This window comes from Chanodichthys erythropterus, chromosome 10, assembly GCF_024489055.1.
Source record: "Chanodichthys erythropterus isolate Z2021 chromosome 10, ASM2448905v1, whole genome shotgun sequence".
In the NCBI taxonomy this organism is placed as follows: domain Eukaryota; kingdom Metazoa; phylum Chordata; class Actinopteri; order Cypriniformes; family Xenocyprididae; genus Chanodichthys; species Chanodichthys erythropterus.
Window position 1 is genome coordinate 40565481 of NC_090230.1, and position 22059 is coordinate 40587539.

The window sequence follows — 22059 nt, forward strand, 5'->3', positions numbered from 1 at the left end:
GAGAGAGAGAGAGAGAGAGAGAGAGAGAGAGAGAAAGAGCAGCAGCTGCCGACCGACCAGCCAGCCTCCTCTGCGGGACAACAAAGGAGGTGCCGGGCTCACATCACGACTCCTGTCAGCACAACTCAACATCTGAATCGTGACCATTGAGAAGAAATCTTGAATATTACCTACATATTCACCTTTAGGCAAGTATAGGTTTATTTATTGTTTGTAAGTAAAAACAGACCGAAAGCTCGCAAATATTGCCTGCCTGTTAGAATGATGTTTCTAATTCATTTTAATAGTTCGGATTATCAGTTATGTCATTGTTAAATGGTCAGTAACGTGATGTTCATTTTTGTCCGGATCCAAGTTATTCGAAAATAGTCTATAGCCTATTAAGAAATTCAACTCAAACAAAAATTACTTGAACGTTTTCGATTTCAGAACAAAAGTAATTTTCATGTTTGTGCGCCGTAGTCCAACCGCATATGTGATGTCTCTTGAATTTTTTTTCTTTTTTATACTTATTTAAAAATATTATCAATAGTTGTCAATGTAAAAAAAAAGTTTTTTATGCTTGTATGTTTTTAAATATTTTATTCACGTTTTTGTGAGTGTGTGTGTGTACATTTAGCCTACATGTTTTTCACTTGACATTAAAAGCTCTTTAAGAGTCATTAATCCAAAATAGTTTTTTTTAAATGATATAATAATAATAATAATAATTAAAAAAGCATGAAAGCAAAATGAATACAAAGACATCATTCTAAGAACTTAGCGTGTTTTGAACTCGTTCAGGGGCTTTAAACATCCTTATTGGTCATTGATCCTGAAATCAAGAAACCGCTATAGTCAATGTATAGCCTTACACAATAATAGACTTTTGGTACAGGTTTTCAAATATCACACGTTAGTAGGTCTATTTGCCATGTCAAAGTAAGACTGTCAACAAGAACAGGGTGACAGGCGCAGGATTTAATGAACTCTAAGAAACATGTAAGCTGTCTATTTTCAGACGAGACATCATCTGACGTCCATGTCACAGGGTTAGTTTGATAACTTACTTTTTCCACATTTAATTTAGCCCTAATTTGACTGGACGACATGGAAGAACATTTTGACGAGAGGGACAAAGTGCAACGCCATAGCCGAAGCGCAGGACGGGCGAACGGGCTGCTCAGCCCCACTCACAGCGCCCACTGCAGCCTGTACCGGACGCGCACCCTCAAAACTCTGAGCTCGGAGAAGAAAGCGAAGAAAGTGCGCTTTTACCGCAATGGTGACAGGTACTTCAACGGCATAGTGTATGCCATCTCGTCGGACCGGATTAGAACCTTTGATGCTTTGCTGGCCGACCTGACCCGAACCCTCTCTGACAACGTCAACCTGCCCCAAGGGGTTCGAATCATCTACGCAATCGATGGTTCCAAAAAAATCACCAGTATAGATCAGCTGGTGGAAGGTAAGAAGTTGTTTAATGCAGTCCATAAACACACGACCTTTAAAATAGTCGGATTGCTGTAATTCTCGTCGAGGATGTCATTTTTAGTCAAACATTTCACGCTACAGGACTCGCAGGCAGATCTAGATAATCTCTACCGGGTAAAATTCGCGTTTTTGGCGGGGTTCTACTGGTAAAATTAGCATTCCAGGGGCTAAATATCATGTTATTTGGGTCGCAGACATGAAAAACAAACCGCAGCAACAGCGTTAAAGGGTTAGTTCATTCAAAAATGAATTTTCTGTCATTATTACTCACCCCCATGTCGTTCAATATCCGTAAGACCTTCGTTCATATTCGGAACACAAATAAGATATTTTTGATAAAATCCGAATGCCGGCTCAGTATTGGCCAAAGCTGCACAGCACGCGAACAGCACGACGCATGCGTGTGATGCTGACGTAGGAACCGGCCAATAATGAATCTGCGTTCTGACGCACAACCTGAAGACGCTGGATGTAAACATCATATGAGAATATGACAGAAGAGAAGATATTGTTGAATAAAGTCGTTAGTTTTGCTTTGTTTTTGCGCACAAGAAGTATTTTTGTCACTTCATAACATTAAGGTTGAAACACTGCAGTCACGTCAACAGTTTTAACAATGTCTTTAGTACCTTTCTGGACCTTGAAAGTGTTGATATTGCTGTCTATGAACGAGACATATACCTCTCGGTTTTCATCAAAGATGAACAAAGTTCTTATGGGTTTGGAACGACATGAGGATGAGTAATTAATGACAGAATTTACATTTTTGGGTGAACTAACCCTTTAAAGGTGCTAAAGAGGATCTTTTCGTTGACTGAGAAACCAAAGACTGTTAGTGAGTTTTTGAAATGAGCGCATGCGTAAGAACAGCCCCCCTCCTTCACAGCTCATTTCAAAAGAACGGCTCCCAAAACTCATGCAGGAGTATTGGAACACGAGTGTTTACCACCGGCATTCGCTGTGTCGTGTTAGTGGATTCATTATGTCAGACTCACCGCAGGTAACTCATAATCTGCAGTTGTTACTCCTGTCTCCGGACAAAAACATTGCATGCGGCGCCTGTAGAGTGTGGAAAGTTACTGGAGCGCGCAGCCGCGCACGTCTCGCACAAGGAACGTAATGGCAGTGATTGACAAGCCAGAGGGCCAATCGTTTACGTGATTGGCTGATGTTTTGAATACCTACCTCGCGCACAGATGATGTAATATTATTCCTTTCAGTGCACCTAATAAATAATCTTTTATCAGTTAGTAAAGACAGTTTCAAGTAATATTGCAAAAATTTATAAAACAAAACATCCTCTTTAGCACCTTTAATGTAGCCCAATTCCGGGGGAAAACTGCGGACTTGGCAACACTGTCAACACTGGGTGCTTTTCTCAGATTTAGATTGAGCTACTGATAATTCAAATAGTTTGTCGTCGTCACTCACGTGAAAAAGCACCGATTTGCCTCAGATGTTGGGCTTTTGTAGGTGATTTTGTAGGTGAACCTTTAATCAAAACAACTTCCCCTCCCACTTGCAGACATCTCTTCTCTTCCCTGATGATGCGTGTACTGGCACGAGGGAGGGACAACCTGTCACTCACATTAGATCACAGCACTTGCAAACCACAACGAACCAATCAGGACCATCCCTACATTTTTTCTTGTTTGAAAAGGCGTTTCATTCACAATCGGGAAGAAATGACGATCGCAATGTTTCATGCCTACTTTAAAAACATGTCTTAACCTGATTGCTTGAGAAAATGTAAAATAGTTACAAAGTTTTTTAACATAAGAATGCATTCTCTGTGAATGGCGATTTCATTTTAATAGTCTGTAATTGCATATTGCTTTATGAGAGTCTTGATGCCTTGGATGTATTGGATGCATTTGGATTCTCTTTTCAAAATTAGAGCAGTAGATGTGATGGCAAGGATGAAAAAATAGGCCACTCAATGATGAGCATTTAAGTCTGCATGACTTTAGCTTAAATCAATGCATTTTAACAGGAATGACAGTTCAACAGTGCAAAATGCCAGGCAGTGCCTCAGGTCTTTACCCTAAAAATTAATGTCACGCACACATCATTTTTATTGAAGATGTGTAAAATATAACACATGATTGTACCACTATGTTCTTTTGATGATTATAGGTGAGAGTTATGTGTGTGGCTCCACCGAAGCCTTTAAAAAACTTGACTACTCCAACAACGTCAACCCTAACTGGTCTGTGAATGTGAGGGCCTTGGGTTCCAGCAAGTGCCCAACATCTCTAGCAAGCTCGAAATCAGGACCGCAGTCCAGAGAGGGCAAAGACTTCATCAGACCCAAACTGGTCACTGTCATCCGCAGTGGGGTGAAGCCTCGGAAGGCAGTTCGCATCCTGCTCAACAAGAAGACGGCCCACTCCTTTGAGCAAGTTCTCACTGACATTACAGATGCTATAAAGCTCGATTCTGGTGTTGTCAAGAGGATCTACACCCTTGAGGGAAAACAGGTAGGATTGCTCATTTATACTGCTACAATAATTTTAGTCAGAGAATCTGTTTTGAGTTGATTCATGTAAATTTACCTCAAAAAACTAATAGTTTTTGTTATGCAAGCTGACCCCTTGAACTGGAACGGAAAACTTGAAAGCATACCGGGATTGCACAGTGGGAATCCCACATAATTTACATGCTAGTGAAATAGAAATGTTAGAAAAGATTCATTTATCAACAGCTGAGTTACTCTTCCTAAGTGATTGTTGACTCAAATATACATGGACCTAAAAGTGTTATGAATCGTTCTTCCCTGGTAAAACCTCATGAAATACCCTAGATATATGGGGGCTCATCATTCAAACAATGTGGCTCTTGTTATTTATCTCTGAAATGAATTCATCCCACAAGCCTTGAATTATGAATAATGAAGTCTCATTATTTCAAATGCTACAGCAGAAATCTCCCCCTAACCTGCAGCAAGATTTATGGCAGATCGAGGCTAGTTTATGAATGGGAATCTGTGTCTTTGCCCACGCACACTCAAAAGGAGAGAACCGGTGTCTCAGAGCATACAGAAATAACTCATGCTCTCATTTAAATTCCTCCCACCTTTTCGTGCCGCTCTGAAACAGCTGTGCCCTCCCCACGCATGGAGAATGACAGAAGGCCACATACACATGTGCATGACATACTCTGATAAATACATAAATATATACACGCAAATTTCCGCCGTAAAAGAGTATTTGATCATATACACAGTGTAAATATCCTCCACAGACATACAGTGCAGTTCAAAAGTTCAAATGTTCACTTGTGAAAGTGTTAAATTGTTTCTAATTTAAAGGGTTAGTTCACCCAAAAATGAAACATCTGTCATTAATTACTCACCATCATGTCGTTCCACACCCGTAAGGACTTTTTTTTTTTTTTTTTCCCTATAGTAATCAACATAATTACCACATTCAAGGTCCAGAAAAGTAGTAAAGACATCGTTAAAATTTCAACATGACTACAGTGGTTCAACTTTAATGTTATGAAGTGACGAGAATACTTTTAGTACGCAAAAACATGTGTGATGCTAACACAGGAGTCGGCCAATACTGAGTCGGACGTAGAATACAGAAGCCTGCACTGTCTATACAACGTAAAAAACATAGGAGAATGACAGGGGAGAGACCAAACTGTTGAATAAAGTCGTTATTTTTGTTTTGTTTTTGCGCACAAAAAGTATTCTTGTCACTTCAGAACATTAAGGTTGAACCACTGTAGTCACGTTGACTATTTTAATGATGTCTACTTTTTTGGACCTTCAATGTGGTAATTACGTTGCTTTCTATGGGGGATAAAAAAAACCCCCTCTTAGATTTCATCAAAAATATATTAATTTGTGTCTTACGGATGCGGAACGACATGAGAGTGTGTAATTAATGACAGAAATTTAATGAACTAACCCTTTAATTCACTGTTTTGATAGCAAATTATATTATCAGGATAACATTTTGACTGAAAAGTAGAATTTTAAAAATGTGTTTATATCTATTTAAATTTACTTTATATTTGTATTCGGTTTGTTCCCTTTATCAGTCCCCTTTATGCATGAGCTTCACAAGTTTGTTGCATGATTTGACAATGATCCAAAAGCATCATGTGCTTCATTGGAAGGAAATCTGACCTTTTGTTTCAAAGGAGTCACATGACTAATGTCGGATATTTGCTTATTTGATTAGTAGCCTAGAATCCTAAATATTCCTTATACATTTTACATCACAATGTTTTTTTGTTCAAAATCTAAATCCTGAAAAGTTCCAGGTTTAAATTGAATTTTAAATCACAGATTTTTCAGTGTGTACTGTCCATGAACATCTCTGAGCGTGTCTCTGCTCAGCCAGGTAAAATGTGCAAATAAGGAGACGCCATTTGGCTAAAATTCATTAAACACTAATTAATCTGCACACGGATCTGTTACCTCTCTCCACTGATCTCAGTGCTGGCGGTTCTGCCACTGTCTCAGATCTTCAGACTTAATCTTTTCTATTTGAAAACCCTCTAAATCACCTTGAATTTGGGAAAACTGGAGCATAGACAGATTGGAATTGCAGATACTTTATTAAATGTGCAGTTATGCATAAGACGTTTTATTGTTTTTTTAGAGTAGCTGTATTGAGTAACAAATATGTATTTTAAATGAAATGAAATCCCTTTCAGTTGTTTTAAACATGATTCATAAGACTCTCTCCCTCCGGTATAATCTGATATCAGGGTTACACAGTAAGGCATCAAAGCTCTGGTCACCATCCAGATAAAGTAGCATTATGGGTAGCACTATTTTTAGAACAAGGATCGATTGGGCCTGAGGGAGCCGTCTAATGAACAAGCCTGGCCAGACACAGTTACAGCACACGATTTGTCCTGATACAGTTATGAACAAAAGCAACAGAAACCAGGAAGGAGACACAAAGAGAGAAAGTAAAACGAGATAATAGAGGGATCTATGTGGGTTAGAGAGAAAAAAAAACACAAAACTGAAGTGAAACGGGAGGTGGAGAAGTTCAGGTGTACAATTAACAGCAATAAAAGTACAATTTCCTGTTTTTTGTTCAGTTTGAATGGAGGATCCAGGTGTGGAAGCAGGTCATGTCAATATTATTGTTGCTGTGCTTGTTTGATGAATTACAAAAGTAAATCTGAGTGTGTAAGTGATTAATGGAATTTCTAAAGCAATTGTTAGTTAAGTTCGGTGTTGCTGAGTCATGAAGTTATTCATTATCTTCTACATAATAGGACTGTGCTGGATTTTTTGGTATTATACGATTGCAGCCTTTTTGCACTAGGCTCATGTTGTTTTTGAAAAGAAAAAAAAAACTTCAGAAAATCTATTTAATTCAATTTTATGTGCTGAGTGAGAGTTTGGTAAGAGCGCTGAGCCAAGATGTTATTCAATAAACCATAAGTTTTAGCATTTTTCTGCTGTGTTAATATATGTATGAACCTGCCTGTGCCCTATGAAAGAAAAATATGGATTTCTTCTTTCAGTTTGTGAATTAAATTGTTTATCTCCTGCCGTGGTTCAGTATAATTTAAAATGTACTCCAAACAGAGACTGTTTATGGTGTATTGCACATTATTCGGCATATTTCAGGAAAATCAGAGAAAAAATCAGCCTGCCTTGAGTTGATTGGAAAGCTAATTATAAATGCAAAGCATTGGAGATTGCAGTGATTACTCACATGGGAGGAAGGTTAGAGATGAACGTGATTTTCCAAAGTGTAAATGTGTTTCTTCAAGCTACAGATCATGTTGGATACTTTGTGTCATATGGCAAATGTAAGTCTGAATTCATATAGCCGACAACAGACCATGATGTCTTCTTCAGTAATTTATTCATTGTAACAGAATCAACATCTGCCTCTAGCTCTGATGTCAGTAGCACCTGTCGTGAGTGTAAAAATAGACATCAGATGCTTGAATGCATGTGAGACGCATGTAGCCTATATGTCTCAATGTGGAAATGAAATGTGAATGAATCGAAAAAGCTCATGATCACGAGAGATCTGGGTTTTTGGGTCTTTGCGTGAGTCTCATGGCACCTTTCTGATAACCTGTATAATGAGGCCAGAGACAGTAGATCAAGGTCTTATTCCATCTTCCTACATATCATGACACTTTTCTCTGGAGTTTTACTATAGGAAGTGAAGTATGGATTGTGTCGGGTTTTATGGTGTAAAACACAGTGATGCTGTGCTAGAATAGAGGATAGTACAGTTCTGTAATGATGTGTGTGCTTAAATGCTGTGTGAGTTATCATCTAAGAGAGACCTCACTAAAAGCACTGCAAGTGGCATTTTTAGGATAAATTGTCAGTGGCAGGCCATTTATGAACTATTTCTGGAAAGATTTCATGGAATTCTGTGGGTTATGTTGATTTAAAGATGATAAAATGCGTAAAATAGAGCTGGTAATACACTACCACTAAAAAAAGAATGGGGTTTGTACAGTTCCTTGATAGAAATCAATTATTTTATTCAGCAAGGATGCCTTAAATTTTTAAGCGGCAAAGCTGTTTTTAACACTGATAAAAATTGGTGTCTTGACCAAATCACCATATTAGGATGAATTCTGAACGGTCATGTGACACTGAAGACTGGAAAAATGTTGCTGAAAATTCAGTTTTGCCATCTCAGGAATAAATTGCATTTTAAAGTATTTTAAAACGGAAAACGATTATTATTATTTGTAATAATATTTCACAATATTACTATTTTTTATTGTGCCTTGGCAAGTAAAAACATACAAAAACTTCAAAAACATTAAAAATTATCTTACCAACCCCAAACTTTTGAATGGAAGTGTACATTCTTCTTGGCTGCTAAAAGTATCAATTTAGTGTCAGCAGAAATTAAATTATTATTTTTGGGCACAGATTATGTGCAGTCTTAGGGGTCGTTTATATGGCACCGTTTTCAACTAAAAACGGAAAACTTTTTATGTGTTTTGACCATTCATTTACAACAACAACATTTTGAGGGCCTGAAAATGGGATTCAAAGTGTAAATTTTTTTAAAACGATACTGTTATCATCTCCATATAAACTACAACAATGCCAATTTGTGAAAATGTTGACGTTATGCGTATGCATATTACGTGTTTAGTCTATAGGCACGTAGTTTTTCTTTACAAAGTGACATTGCCATCTACTGGCCTGGCATGCATAATACAGCATTTTCGTGGATCCATGTGAACAGCGTTCTTTTTGACAACGTTGTCATCTTTACACGAAAAACGCAAAGGAAAAACGTTTACATTTTTAGGAAAGTTTTTGACAGTTAGGAAAGTTGTGTTACAGTTAAAGCTGCTGTCCACGATTTTTGTTCCTCTAGCGGTTAATAAACAGAACTGCACGTGTCTTGCGGAGGAACATTCTAGCCGGAGCTACTTTTCTCCGTGTATGTCTATGGCGAGTCACGCAGTTTCTGTGATACTCTGCGGCGGGTCCTACCAGTCGGGTCTGAAATAGTCAGAATATAAACACTTAATTATAAGTGTACCATAATGATTCAGGATAAGACAAAAACACGGTTTGGAAAATGGATTCATGTTGTATATTCTCATTATATAATTTTTGTAAATTTTTAACACCAAAAGACTTGCGGACTGCAGCTTTAAACCACCTTACTATTGTAACTTTTTGAAACGTTTTTGGATAGTTTGGCTTTTAAATGGCTATTTTTTGCCAGATTTGCATTTGCAACACCACAGTGTTTTGAGCTTGTCCACTTTCGACGACTTCCAGAGGTATTTGAAAACACATTCGGCCGGATTGCTTTCGTAGTGTCGACGCTCATGTGGTCGAATGTGCCACAAAAGACCACCTACTCTCCCCCTTACTTACCCAATGCGAAAACATTATGTGAATCGCACTAGCAAGACGGGATTTAAACTTTGTCGGCTGAAGACCCAAGTTCGGTTTGAAGATGAAAAATGTACCAAGCACAGTGTTCTCTCACCATTCCTGATTTCTGATCATGCACTCACTGCGATCGGCCGGTCTCGCGGCTGTCAGAGCAGAAACGGAAGCTGATGCTCTGTTTGTCCATCATCTGCGTGCACATCATATGTAAATTGCGTGAGCTTATTTTGTCCATTTGATCGAAAGATCTGAAAAAAATACATACGTTTACCCACCCATATACGCTCCCCCAGAAGAAATCAGGACAGAAGTGGTTGAAAGTGGACAAAAGAGACGATTAAAATACCAGGTGTAAACGGGTATGTGTCTCTCTCGACTTGTGATCCGATCTTAAAGGGATAGTTCACCCAAAAATGAAAATTTGATGTTTATCTGCTTACCCCCAGGGGTCAATCAAGATGTAGGTGACTGTGTTTCTTCAGTAGAACACAAATGATGATTTTTAACTCCAATCGTTGTGGTCTGTCAGTCAAATAATGCATCGAAATGGTAACACCATCTATAAGAGTCAAATAAACATGCACAGACAAATCCAAATTAAACCCTGTGGCTCGTGACGACACATTGATGTCCTAAGACACGAAACGATCATTTTGTGCGAGAAACTGAACAGTATTTATATCATTTTTTACCTCTAAAACACCACTATGTCCATCTGCCCTCCACATCCGGTTAGTGGGTGAACTATCCCTTTAAAACCAGGTGGAAACAGGGCCATAGAGACTTGGGTTTCAGCTCTTTTGACCTGAGCTAGTAACCAACCACTTAGTGAGCACCCAGAACACCCTAGCAACATCTTGCCAAATCTCCAGAACACCTTAGTATCTTGGTAGGAAGTTTTGCATTGACAAGCATAGTTTATTGATTGATTCAGGTGCTTCGCGTATATAGATAGTTCCAAAATACATACGATTTCTGTGCCACATCTGATTTGTTCCCTCAGATGGCCACTGACCTGGATCCTGGACCTGGATCCATTTCTGGTTCTGCTGAGTACAGGCTCAGATTTTAGCTTGTGGTGCAATGCTGCTGTAGGACACTGCTGACAGATGGGAGCAAAGAGGGCATGCAGCTGAAATTCATAATTAACATGTGTCAGAACGAACCCGTTTAACATTGTCGGCAACCATGCCTCTCCAAATGTCCCTGGCTTGATGCGCCTCTGACTTTCTCACACATCTTCACTACGCAGTGTACTAGAAACTATCGCAGTTGTGGTTTGTCTTTCCTCACAAAGGACAGGACTTTGGACAGGAGCTAATTTTATCCATGCTTTTTGCTCCCTTATGATCTCTCCTTCTAAAGAATCTGATCAACCCCCCCTTTCAACAGTTTCTATGACGATATGATCCAGTTGCTTAGTAACGGCCTGAGCCTTTGTGACGTCACTGTGGGCAGTAGTGTGTGTCGGAGTGTGTGGGGAGTTCAGTCTGAGGAAGAGGTAGATGTACGATAAGTGGTTTAGGCCGCAGACATTGCTCTCTTGTTCTTATCCGTTAAGCCTATATTTACACACACACACACACACAGGCACACACTTACACACAAGATATAGAGCTACACAAACACAGCCTTCTAACACAGACACACACATATACACACACACACAAACACACACATAAATAACCAGGCAGACGTGTCCTGCATACTGCAACCGATTCTTAATGACCTCTGGCATATGCTTCAGGCCGAGACAGAGACATAGCAGGCGTGTAATCGGCAATCACTCATGTGTTCACTCTTCCTGGAGTTTGTCGTATGGACATAACTGATTTTCCGCACCATTGCATACACACACCCTGCTTAATTAGCCATGTCTTTCAGTCTCCATTGTCTGGAGGGCCATTTACCCCCTCTCAAGCTCTCCTCACCTCTCGTTCCCCTCCTGTCCAATGAAATGGCCAGATATTCTGCCTTTGGCATATGGTCTCGCTGTCCGCAGTTATTGTAGTCAGCAGAATTTCTTTGTTTCCTGGTGAGTATTAAAATCCAAATCTGGATTAACAACCCAATCTAAGACTGAAGATTAATCTGGGTTTCTGTAATGTTCTCATGTACTGTATTTAGTAAAAAATAAAGAGGCAAATTGTTCCACTTTTGTACATGATGCTAAATGTGCTGCAATAGCGCTCTGCTGTATTAAAAAATTGTATAAATTGTAAAATTCTTTTCAGCAAACAGCTTCCTTCCTTTCTATGTAAATGAAACACATTATAGATATAGGCTTATTCACAACACTCAAAGCTGTTGGTCTGCCATGAGCCGATTCAGGTGCCTTGACAGTGTTCTAAGGCGCCATTCTTAAAGAATGTGTTTCCGCGTTCCAATGCACTTTTTCTATTGTTTTCTATGTAAAACTGCTCTAGGGAGACGTGTTTGACTGCTGCGCTTGTGTCTCCTATCTTTTGCGGTGTCTCGCCCATGACATAGCATTCTAAAAATGCGGCACTCGTGTTAAAGTTTAAAAGTTTAACTTTTAAGAAACACACAACATTTTTAAACACTTTCTGTGTCACGCACAGAGTGCTGCAAAAGACATGAGCGCAATGGTCAAACACATCCGTCTAGATTAGAATGTTTACATTGAAAGAAATTGCAAAATCGTGTTCTGTGTGAACGACCGCCACGTACGCCAGTCTGTTGCATTCTCTGGTAACTTTGAACTCACAATTGACTCTTAAAGGGTTAGTTCACTCAAAAATGAAATTTCTGTCATTAATTACTCACCCTCATGTTGTTCCACATCCGTTATAACTTTGTTCATCTTCGGAACACAAATTAAGATATTTTTTGATGAAATCTGAGAGTTTTTTTTTTATCCTCCATAGAAAGTAACAAAATTACCGTAATTCAAGGCCCAGAAAGGTAGTAAGGACATTGTTAAAGTAGTCCATGTAACTACAGTGATTCAACCTTAATGTTATGAAGCAACGAGAATACTTTTTGTAAAACAAAACAAAAATAACGACTTTATTCAACAATTTTGTCTCTCCCCTGTCAGTCTCCTATGCTTTTTACATTTTATAGACAGTGCAGGCTTCCATGTTCCATGTCAGAACGCCGACGCATTATTGGGCGGCTCCTGCTTCAGCATCACACGCATGCGTCGTCCTGCTAAACATGAACAGTGTTGGCCAATACTGAGTCGGCGTTCTGATGTAGAACATGAAAGCCTGCACTGTCTATACAACGTAAAAAGCATGGGAGAGACAAAATTGTTGAATAAAGTCGTTATTTTTGTTTTGTTTTTGCGCACAAAAAGTATTCTAATCGCTTCATAACACTAAGGTTGAACCACTGTAGTTATGTGGACTATTTTAACAATGTCTTTATTACCTTTCTGGGCCTTGAATATGGTAATTATGTTGCTTTCTATGGGGGTTAAAAAAAACTCAGATTTCATCAAAAATATCTCAGTTTGTGTTCCGAAGATGAACAAAGTCCTAACGGGTTTGGAACGACATGATGGTGAGTAATTAATGACAGAAATTTCATTTTTGGGTGAACTAAGCCTTTAAGATTAAGAATTTTGCCATGCAGATTGCTTTGGACACAGATTTTGTGAGCATGTTTGTTTTGTTACCTGATTTGCATAATTCATTTAAAAAACTTGGTGCTAAAACAACACAGACAGCATTTTAAAATAAACAGTAGTGAACCCCCCACCCTTCACAAAATAAATTGCAATTGCTGGTTTAGCTCATCCATCCTCATTTATTCTGAGTATGCTGTAGCATGTCAGACAGCAGGTATCTGGAGATCTGATTCTAGTCAGTCTGCTGCTTTTGCTGAGTCACTCCAACCAGGTGTGAGTGTGTGGATACAAGTATGAGAACTTTTGTGTCGACAGCTTGTGTTTGGGCATGAAAGCTCTGTGTGTGTGTCTGCTCAGCAAATGAGCTCTTGATGCAAATCATTTTAATGCATGTTGGCTGCCAAAACTGCACACAATGAAAGCCAAAAAATTAGGGACATTTATATCTGTCTTGTTAACTGAAGCACCCCTACTGGTTGTTTTGTTTTTTGTTTAGTTTAGTTTAGTTTAGTTTAGTTTTGTTTTGTTTTGTTTTGTTTTGTTTTGTTTTGTTTTGTGTTTTGTTTTGTTTTGTTTTGTTTTGTTTTGTTTTGTTTTGTTTTGTTTTGTTTTGTTTTGTTTTGTTTTGTTTTGTTTTGTGTTTTGTTTTGTTTTGTTTTGTTTTGTTGTTTTGTCTTGTTTTTTGTGTTTTGTTTTATGTTTTGTTACGTTTCGATTCGTGTTTTGTTCTGTTTTTTGTCTTGTTTTCTATTTTGTTTTTCTTTAAGTGTTGTGTATTGCATAAGAGTTGCTGCTTTAATAGTTCTTAGATGACATTTGAAAATGATCTCTTTGAGAAACGCTCATAATTAATTCATCATAATCATCATTATCATACCCTTATCTTTTAATGTGTTCTGTAATAATAACGTCCACACTGAACTTTCTAATGAGAGACTGTCTGGTGAGACTTTCATCAAAGAGAGAGCAAGCGCAACAGAGAGAACTGATCTGATTATCTGAAGCTACATCTTTTCCTGCAGCCTTTTCTTGAGGGACAGGATTTTGATCGTTCGCCGCAGTTCTGTAATAATAAAATGAATCCTAATCTCCTCCCACTTCTGACATAGAATCTGTCTTATGTAATAGAGATCTTATGTAACTGCTCTTGTAGTCTGCTCGGCATTTAGCAGGCCTGATTTAGGAGATCAAGATGGCAGCTAATTCATCTAAAGAAGCTCCACATTATAGCAGACAGTGACATTATTAGGGCTCTGTTCCCTTGACTCCTGGTGCTCTTAAAGGAACAGTGCGCACCAATATGAGAACTCTCTCACTGTTTACTTGTGTCAACCATATGTGATTTTCTTTCTTCTGTGAAACATAATGGATATTTTTGATAAATCTTTTATGCTGCTTATGCTTTAAAAATTACCAAAAAAGCACCTTATTACAACTTCCATAGTCATACAATAGTTTTGTGTGATGAGCAGACTAAAATTTACACTACTTTTCAGAACTTATGCTCACCAAGGCTTCATTTATTTGATCAGCTTCACTACTTCAGTTTTCAGTGTCACATGATCCTTCACAAATCATTCTAATATGCTGATTTGTGCATCTTAATATTCTTGTGTATGTATTATTTTATTTATTTTTTCATTTTTTGATGAATGGAAAGTTCAAAAGAACAGCATTTTTTTTTAAACAATTTTTAAAGAAAGAATCTTTTTAAAGAAACTTTTGCTAACATGTCTTTAATGCCACTTTTGATCAATTTAATGCATCTTGCTGAATAAAAGCATACATTTTATTTTAATTTCATTTTTTTGTTGTTGTGAAAAACCTTCTGACACTTATTTTGCATCAAACATAGTGACATGCGTCCTAAAGTGCCATAATTTCAGTGTTGAGAAAGCCGTCGTGTGATTTTAGAAGTCATATGGACAAGTGTAATGGTGCCTTGATGCTATTTTTTTCCTTTGGAGCATGAGAGATCACATAAATTGTTTCATTATTTGGAAAAATGAGAACGTGAACATCCTACCTAACATCTCCTTTTGTGTTCCACAGAAGAAAGAAATTCCTGGACCTAAAAGATGTCAGCAGGTTCAGATTTGACATTATCAAATGTCAGCGCATCAAATTCATCTTGCGTTTCATCTCATCCAAAAGCAAAACGAGCTAAAAGACAGCAGTTATTTTGAACACTGTGCGGGGGCTTGAGGAACACTCAGATGGAGGTGGGCAATAATTCAATCTGTTGTCTGATGGGCTTCTTCTGCTTAAGGACCAGCCTGTTTTGATGAGACATGGGCCTCCCACGATCATAATGCTGTCATACCGCCTCATTTTTTTTAGGCCTTATTTTCTTCCCTCACTCCCTCTACGCACATTTACACACACAAACACCCACACAAACACGCACATATGTGTGTAGGATGGCTGTATATGAGCTTGCGGCGTGATGTTCTACATTTCTGCCCCTACAGACTCCCTGCTGCTTTACACACGCACGCATGTGCAGGTCGGTGGGCGTCCACATGGGCTGAGGATGAGTGTGAAAGCATGAGCTGGCATCTTGTTGGGTCCTTCACATTACTTCACCTTTGTCATGGCAACAGTTTCCTCTCTGCACTCTTGACCGGGACTACTAATCTGGGTCCCATCACCTAATACTAATGGGATTAATCACCAGTCTGGTTACTCAAGACTTGCACTTTAACCCTGAATGAGCATTTTTAGAAAGGGAGGAGGCTCTTTTGCCTTCGTTTTTGTTTGTTGTGTCTATGGCTGTACTTTTGAGGCGCTTGTTATTTTTCTCCACGTTACACATAGCTTGTTTCAAACACATGGTATAAACATCTTGTGGGTCTGTTCGTTTGGTGATGGAAAACATGTCTCTGTTGCAGTGCTAGACGCTCAGCACCAAGGACAGCGCCGCTCAGGATAATGAGGTTACCAGAGGACTGTCTGTGAAATGCTGCAGTGTTGAAAGTTGAAGTGGGACATTTTTATGTTGAATACTTTATACTTTCTCGGTAATATGCAGATACTACTATCAGTTTGTTGGTTCCCTATAAAGTAAAAACACTGGCTCTGATCAGCCTGACATAGCAGCCCTGGCTTAACCAATGGCATGAGTTTGGGGTGAGGCTTTCCGTTTGTCCGACCAATAACTGTTGTGGTGCTGCTCTCACAAACATTAACATATTTCAGTCTCTCACTGACATTAATGTATTTGAAAACAGTTTAAATAAATTGTTTTAAAGACCAGCATTATTTTCTTAAAACACATTATTGTTCTTATTGTGGACCAGTGATATTTTATTATTATTTATATACTGTTATAGTATTTATTAATATTTTGAATTAGCTTTTAATATTTCCAGTTTTCATTTTCATTTTAGTTTTTGTATTTTTTTAGTGCTGTCAAACGATTTATTGTGATTAATCATATCCAAAACAAAAGTTTGTGTTTACATAATATACCTGTGTACTGTGTATATTTATTATGTATATAAATACACAAATATGCATGTATATATTTAACAAAAATATATTCTATTTAATATAAATTATATATAAATATAAAAATATATACATGTACATATTTCTTAAATATATACTGTACATGTATAAGTGTGTATTTATATATAAATAATATATATACACAGTACACACAAGTATATTATGTAAACACAAACTTTTCTTTTTATCAAGATTAATCGTTTGAAAGCACTTGTTATTTTTATTTCTGTTTTAGTTTTTAGTATTTTTAGTGCTTCAATTTATTTTATTTCAGTTATCTGCCAAGGCAACATATCTAATTTTGTTGTTTTTTTTTTTTGTTTTTTTGTTTATAAGTTTTTGTCTATTATTTTGTTATTACAGTTTTAATTAAACTTTTTTAAAAGCTTTAGTTTTAGTTAACAATAACAGCACTGTTGTGTACTAATCAGTAAAAATTTATTGTAAAGAAAAACTTGGAAATACCCATTTAGCCATTGTTTTAAAGCCTTTCAAAAATGTTGGCAGTATTTAATTCAGTAATTTCATGTTAATGTTAAATGTAGAGATCACAAGTTTTTGTGAGAGGTATTGTAAGTAAGATTCATAAGTACACATTGTATGGTTGGGTGACAGTACACTCAAAATTATATAAGTACTATATATTATATAGTGGTTTGCAACATGCACAAACGAGATGTCGGAGTAACAAAACAAACAGTCTTTATTAATAATCCAGAGGCACTCATAAAGAACACGCAGGAGATCACTCAGAGAATAACCCAAACCACACTATATTTAAATGAAAACAAATAAAAAACAGGGCTATAATTGACCGTTCGCAAAGACCCGCCCCCTTAAGTTGCTGTCGCTACGTCCGACAAGCCATGCCGATCTCTCACCACACATCATGTTCTCACGCAGTGAAAAATACATTGCGGAGCAAAGAGGACACTGACAACGTGTCGACAGACAAGACAGAACCGGTTACTTTCTCAAATTTCAAATTTTGTCATTTTTAAAGAAATTTAAATAATAAATACCATTTTGTGGCTCTTTAATGTGTCGTGACAGATCGCTGTAGTGCGTCAGTTCAAGCGGCTCATGAACTGATCATCTCTTCCTACTAGTTCATTTATAGCATTAAATAAACATGAATGAACATCATAAGGAATGTTGTTTCAATCGCGGAAAGACGTCAGCACATACCATTTTTCAAGTTCAAGTCCCCCTATGTTAATCTGCTAACTCCCCCGACTGCTTTGTCTGACAAAATGGCAGATTCTGCGTTATGATTGGTTAGATCGGCTGTCAATCAAACTCCTGGCAAAGGGCAATTACAGGGTTAGAACAGAGGAAACCAAACTAGACACAATTGAAACTAATACGTAACTATAGAAACAAACAAGGACATAATGAGTAACCAAGGAAACTGAAACTAAACAGAGCAGTTGAAACAGGAACCAAAGGAAGTAAAACAAAATATCAAAATAAGAATCCATAGAATGGAACATAAACCTGACATATATAGGCCTAAATTTAAAATGTATGTAAAATTTCCATCCATTTGGATTACACATTGTTTATTTCATGATACATAAATGAAATTGTAAGAAACAGAAAAGATTTTTGTAATAGTTGTAATAAACTGAATTTGTTTTAAATACACAATAACCAGATTCATGATGATTCTAAACTATTTGAATAAATGCATTTTGATTATTTAATTAAAATCAATAGATGCAAATAGTTGAACTGTTTTTTTGTTGTTGTTTGTTTTTTGTGGGTAGTAGTAGTGCAAAATGTCTGTATTTAGTCACCTTTCAGTTGGGTGAACTGTATCGCTGAGATTAAAGAGAAAAAGTTCTCAGGTATCAGTTCCTCTGGTTCACGACAGTTCTCAGAATCCCAGCTTGATGTTTACACAACACTCTCCTTCTGAACAAACACTGCTCTCATTCTCCCTGAGAACAGAAGGGCACAGGTTTAACCCTGTTAAGAGGTTGTTTGCATTTGTTCAGTGTCATTATACATGTAAGAGTGTGTTTTTGTCACAGAGATGTTAACACAGCCTCTATGTAGCACACCGCCCTGGGCTCATATCATGGCACGTCCTGATTTTGCAGAGTTTGATGCATTCCTCAACATATTTTGTTGATCCTGGAATTTAAATTTAAACCTAACCATATCCTTACCTCTGCACCTAACCTAAAATCAGAGGGAAATTATATGTGAATAACACTGATGTAGAAGCACCTAACCCTGGTTGTAAGCCTAAACTTGAAATAAAGTGTAAACTTGTCCCTGAAATCTGATCAGTTGATTGGAATGTTGTTCCAGGATCAACAAAGATGTTGATCCAGGAACATGGTGCATTTGGTGAAATATGGTTCTGCCATATATCATGCATGTTAAAGAAAAAATGTCTGGTCTAGTATCAACATTCCCAATTTCCAATTTCTCATAGTGTAATATCAAATATAAATGCTGGTTTTTACATCACCTTCATTTTGGATTAAAGTAGATCTTTTTGTGTCCTTCGTATTGTCCTCCTTTTTGATGACGGCATAGTGTACCTCTGCAGCTATATATAACCCCTGCTGGCCTCACTTTCTGTTCAGTTCCTCAAGTAGTTTCAAACATTTTGTACAGAGTTCTGTTCCTCTGTGAAACTTCCATGAGAGTGATAAAAATAGCATATCACAGTTTTTTTTCTTTTCTTGCTGAATTAGCAGAGCCGTGGGTGAGAACAAGATGGAGCATCTGTACTGCAGCAAAACACTGCCTTGAAGAGAGATTTCATTTGTTTAAACATAATACAAAGAGACATTTCATTTGTATCAAGAGACCTAGTCCTGCAGGCTTCAAATTATTTCTCTGTAAAAAATACATTCATTTGTGTTCTCATATTTGAAAAGAAACATAGCAAAACACAAAATTTAGTTTCATTTATTCAGTGGGGTCCAAAAGTCAAAGATTGAATTTTTCTCATTTAATTTTATTTGTTGTTGTTTCAAATTTGTTGACATTTATTATTTTTTTAGGGTATAGAGTATCTTTGTTTTAAACTTTTTGTTAAATTTGTATGTTAAATTATAATTAATATTACAATATAATTAATATTTTAAAATATAATTTGTATGATTAATCATTTGAATCTGAGATTTTCAGTGTGGTGTCAGGCCTTTGGACCCCATTGAATATGAAACAAATGCACAGCTTATGATAAGGGTGCTGAATAAGACATATTTTCAATTTTTCAACCTGGTTTTGTGTGTGAAAGAGTGATGGGAAATGTATGTGTGAGTGTTTTATTACTGACATAAGTTTCTGAGTCAATAAAAAAAAATAAGTCAAGTTTGACAGAGCATTTCGATTAGATTTACATGCAAATATATGGCCAGTTTTTTTTTTGTTTTGTTTTTTTTGTATGTAAACAGCGACACCTAGTCTCATAAATCATTGCACTGTATCATTTAAGTAAATACTCTATTGTAATGGGAAAATATGGTCCTCGCAGTGGAAGGAAATTGATATGGATATGAATCTAACCCGCACATATTCACAGTAAATAATAAAGACCATTTAATGTTTTTAAATGCTCCACAAATGAACCATATCAGCACACCTGAGTAGACAAATCCATCATGCGCTGCCCCACATTTTCCTCTAGATGGCGCAATTGAAGCATTTCACATCGGGAACGGACTATCCACTCACCTCTAGGGGAGGCTGTACAAATCTAATCTGTAAAAAATACACATTTTTTTTAATCATTTACGCTTTCTTTCAGGGAAAATAATGAAGAATTCAACATTTTGAACTTCAAATATCTGAATGGAAAACTGTTTATTGCATGCTAAATGGAAAATTAAAATAAAAAGATTTAATTTAATGTGTTGTCCTTGCCAAAATTTTAACTTCAGTATATAATTATGCAAGTGGCACAATCAGAACATCTCCATGTAAGCTATTAGTCTCAGCTCCATCAAAGCTGCTGTTCAGAAATAATCCATGTTGTAAGCATTTAATCTTTGGATAGCTCTGCCGTTTATTGTGCCAGCTTGATCACTTTGTCTGTTCCACTTAGAGAGACAGAGAACTTCTGATCACAGTCGTTGCGTAACCAAACTAGTTTTTACATTTCTTTGCGACATCAAAGCTACTTTTTCGATCTGGGAGACAGCTATCTCCGTCAGTCTCGGTTTGATGCTTTGCTGCTTCCATCTCTGTTACTTTCTCACTCTCTCTCACCTCTTTTCGCGCATCACCTTAATCCCAGTGGTCTTTCGGAGCCGTGCCCTGGTGTAGAACTGTTTTTCTGATGTTTTTAAAACACAGCTTGGTGAGAAACATCAGAAAAATTCTCATCCTTAAGGTCGAAGTTCCTGCTGTTTTGGACATAACTAGTTCTCAGAACAGTCCCTTTTATCCTCCTCTTCTACTCTTTCTCACATCTTAGTACATCACATATTGTAAACTGTGCCATGCCATTTAACTAATGTTGGTTGTGCCTGAAAATGCCCTAAATTGATCTGCATAAGTCTGTGACTTCTGTGACATTTAACTCTAGCTATTGAACTTTGCTGCTTAATTCATGTGCTTGTGCTGAATGATACCTCAAATTGTGCATCTTGTTGCGAGAAGTGTGCTATTACATCTTGAAGCAATCAGACTTACAATTTGTTGTCTGAGTGCTTTAACATGCTGCTAGGTAATTGCTAAGGTGTTCTGAATGGATTAAGCGAATCACTGAAACACTTGTTGAGGAGAATTGTGCTTCCACACTTTAGCAACTGCCCAACAACATGTTTAAACCAGTGGCGAGGCCAGACATTTTAAAGTGAGTGGACCTTGGTGAAATAGGCTGGACCAATTTTAGAGCTGAACCATACAGCTCTGTATTAATATTATATTAGTGATTTGGCAAATGATCCTGTACATATCTAGAGCGTTAAAGGTTTCTATTTACATGTTTTTGCATTGTTGAGCATTGTAGCCAATCACAGACATGTCTGTTGATTTCTTGAATGCAACGGCCAATCAGATGCCGTTCAGTTTAAGGTAGAATTCACTCACTGCTCAAAGCTGGAGTTTCTGTCCAGTGCTGAGTTTTGCACATTCACAAATCCCCTCATTATGACAAAGTGTAAAAATGTAAATAGGAGATTTTTTGTGCAGTGTAGACAGTAGTGTTGTCAAAAGTACTGACCGCGATATCAAGTCGGTACTGAAATTTTAAAAATGTGATGCTTTAAGCGCTGTTGAGCGGATTCGTAAACACCTCTGATTGGCCTTTGTGTTCACACATTCATCAGATATATATATGTTTGTGATTGGCTACAATGGTCAATGCTTTAAAAACATGTTGTAAATAGACATCAATGACGCTCTTCACCAAGCGCATACACAGATACACATGGGAGCTTTTGAAAGTAAGCGTCTATCAGCGGACTGGTCCCACTTTCAAATTCGAACACTTCTGTGTGCTTTCAAATGCTCCTGTGCGTTGATCATTGTAGCTAGGGCTGTTCAACGATAACCATGGTTATCGTGTACAAAATAAGAGTCTGTGTTTATGTAATTATTATTTATATATAAATATACACACATACATGTATATATATAT

At 37.3% G+C, this 22059-nt stretch overlaps 1 protein-coding gene across 6 annotated transcripts in view; it reads left to right on the forward strand.

Annotated features, from left to right (window-relative positions):
• Positions 1–1089: 1089 nt before the first annotated feature.
• dclk1a (doublecortin-like kinase 1a) overlaps positions 1090–22059 on the forward strand; it is an 81352-nt gene continuing 60382 nt past the window's right edge. For all 6 annotated transcript variants that reach the window (XM_067399201.1, XM_067399205.1, XM_067399199.1 and 3 more), the window contains exons 1-2: positions 1090–1447; positions 3610–3953. In XM_067399201.1, the coding sequence (XP_067255302.1) occupies positions 1090–1447; positions 3610–3953 (702 nt within the window). The remainder of the gene's footprint in view (positions 1448–3609; positions 3954–22059) is intronic.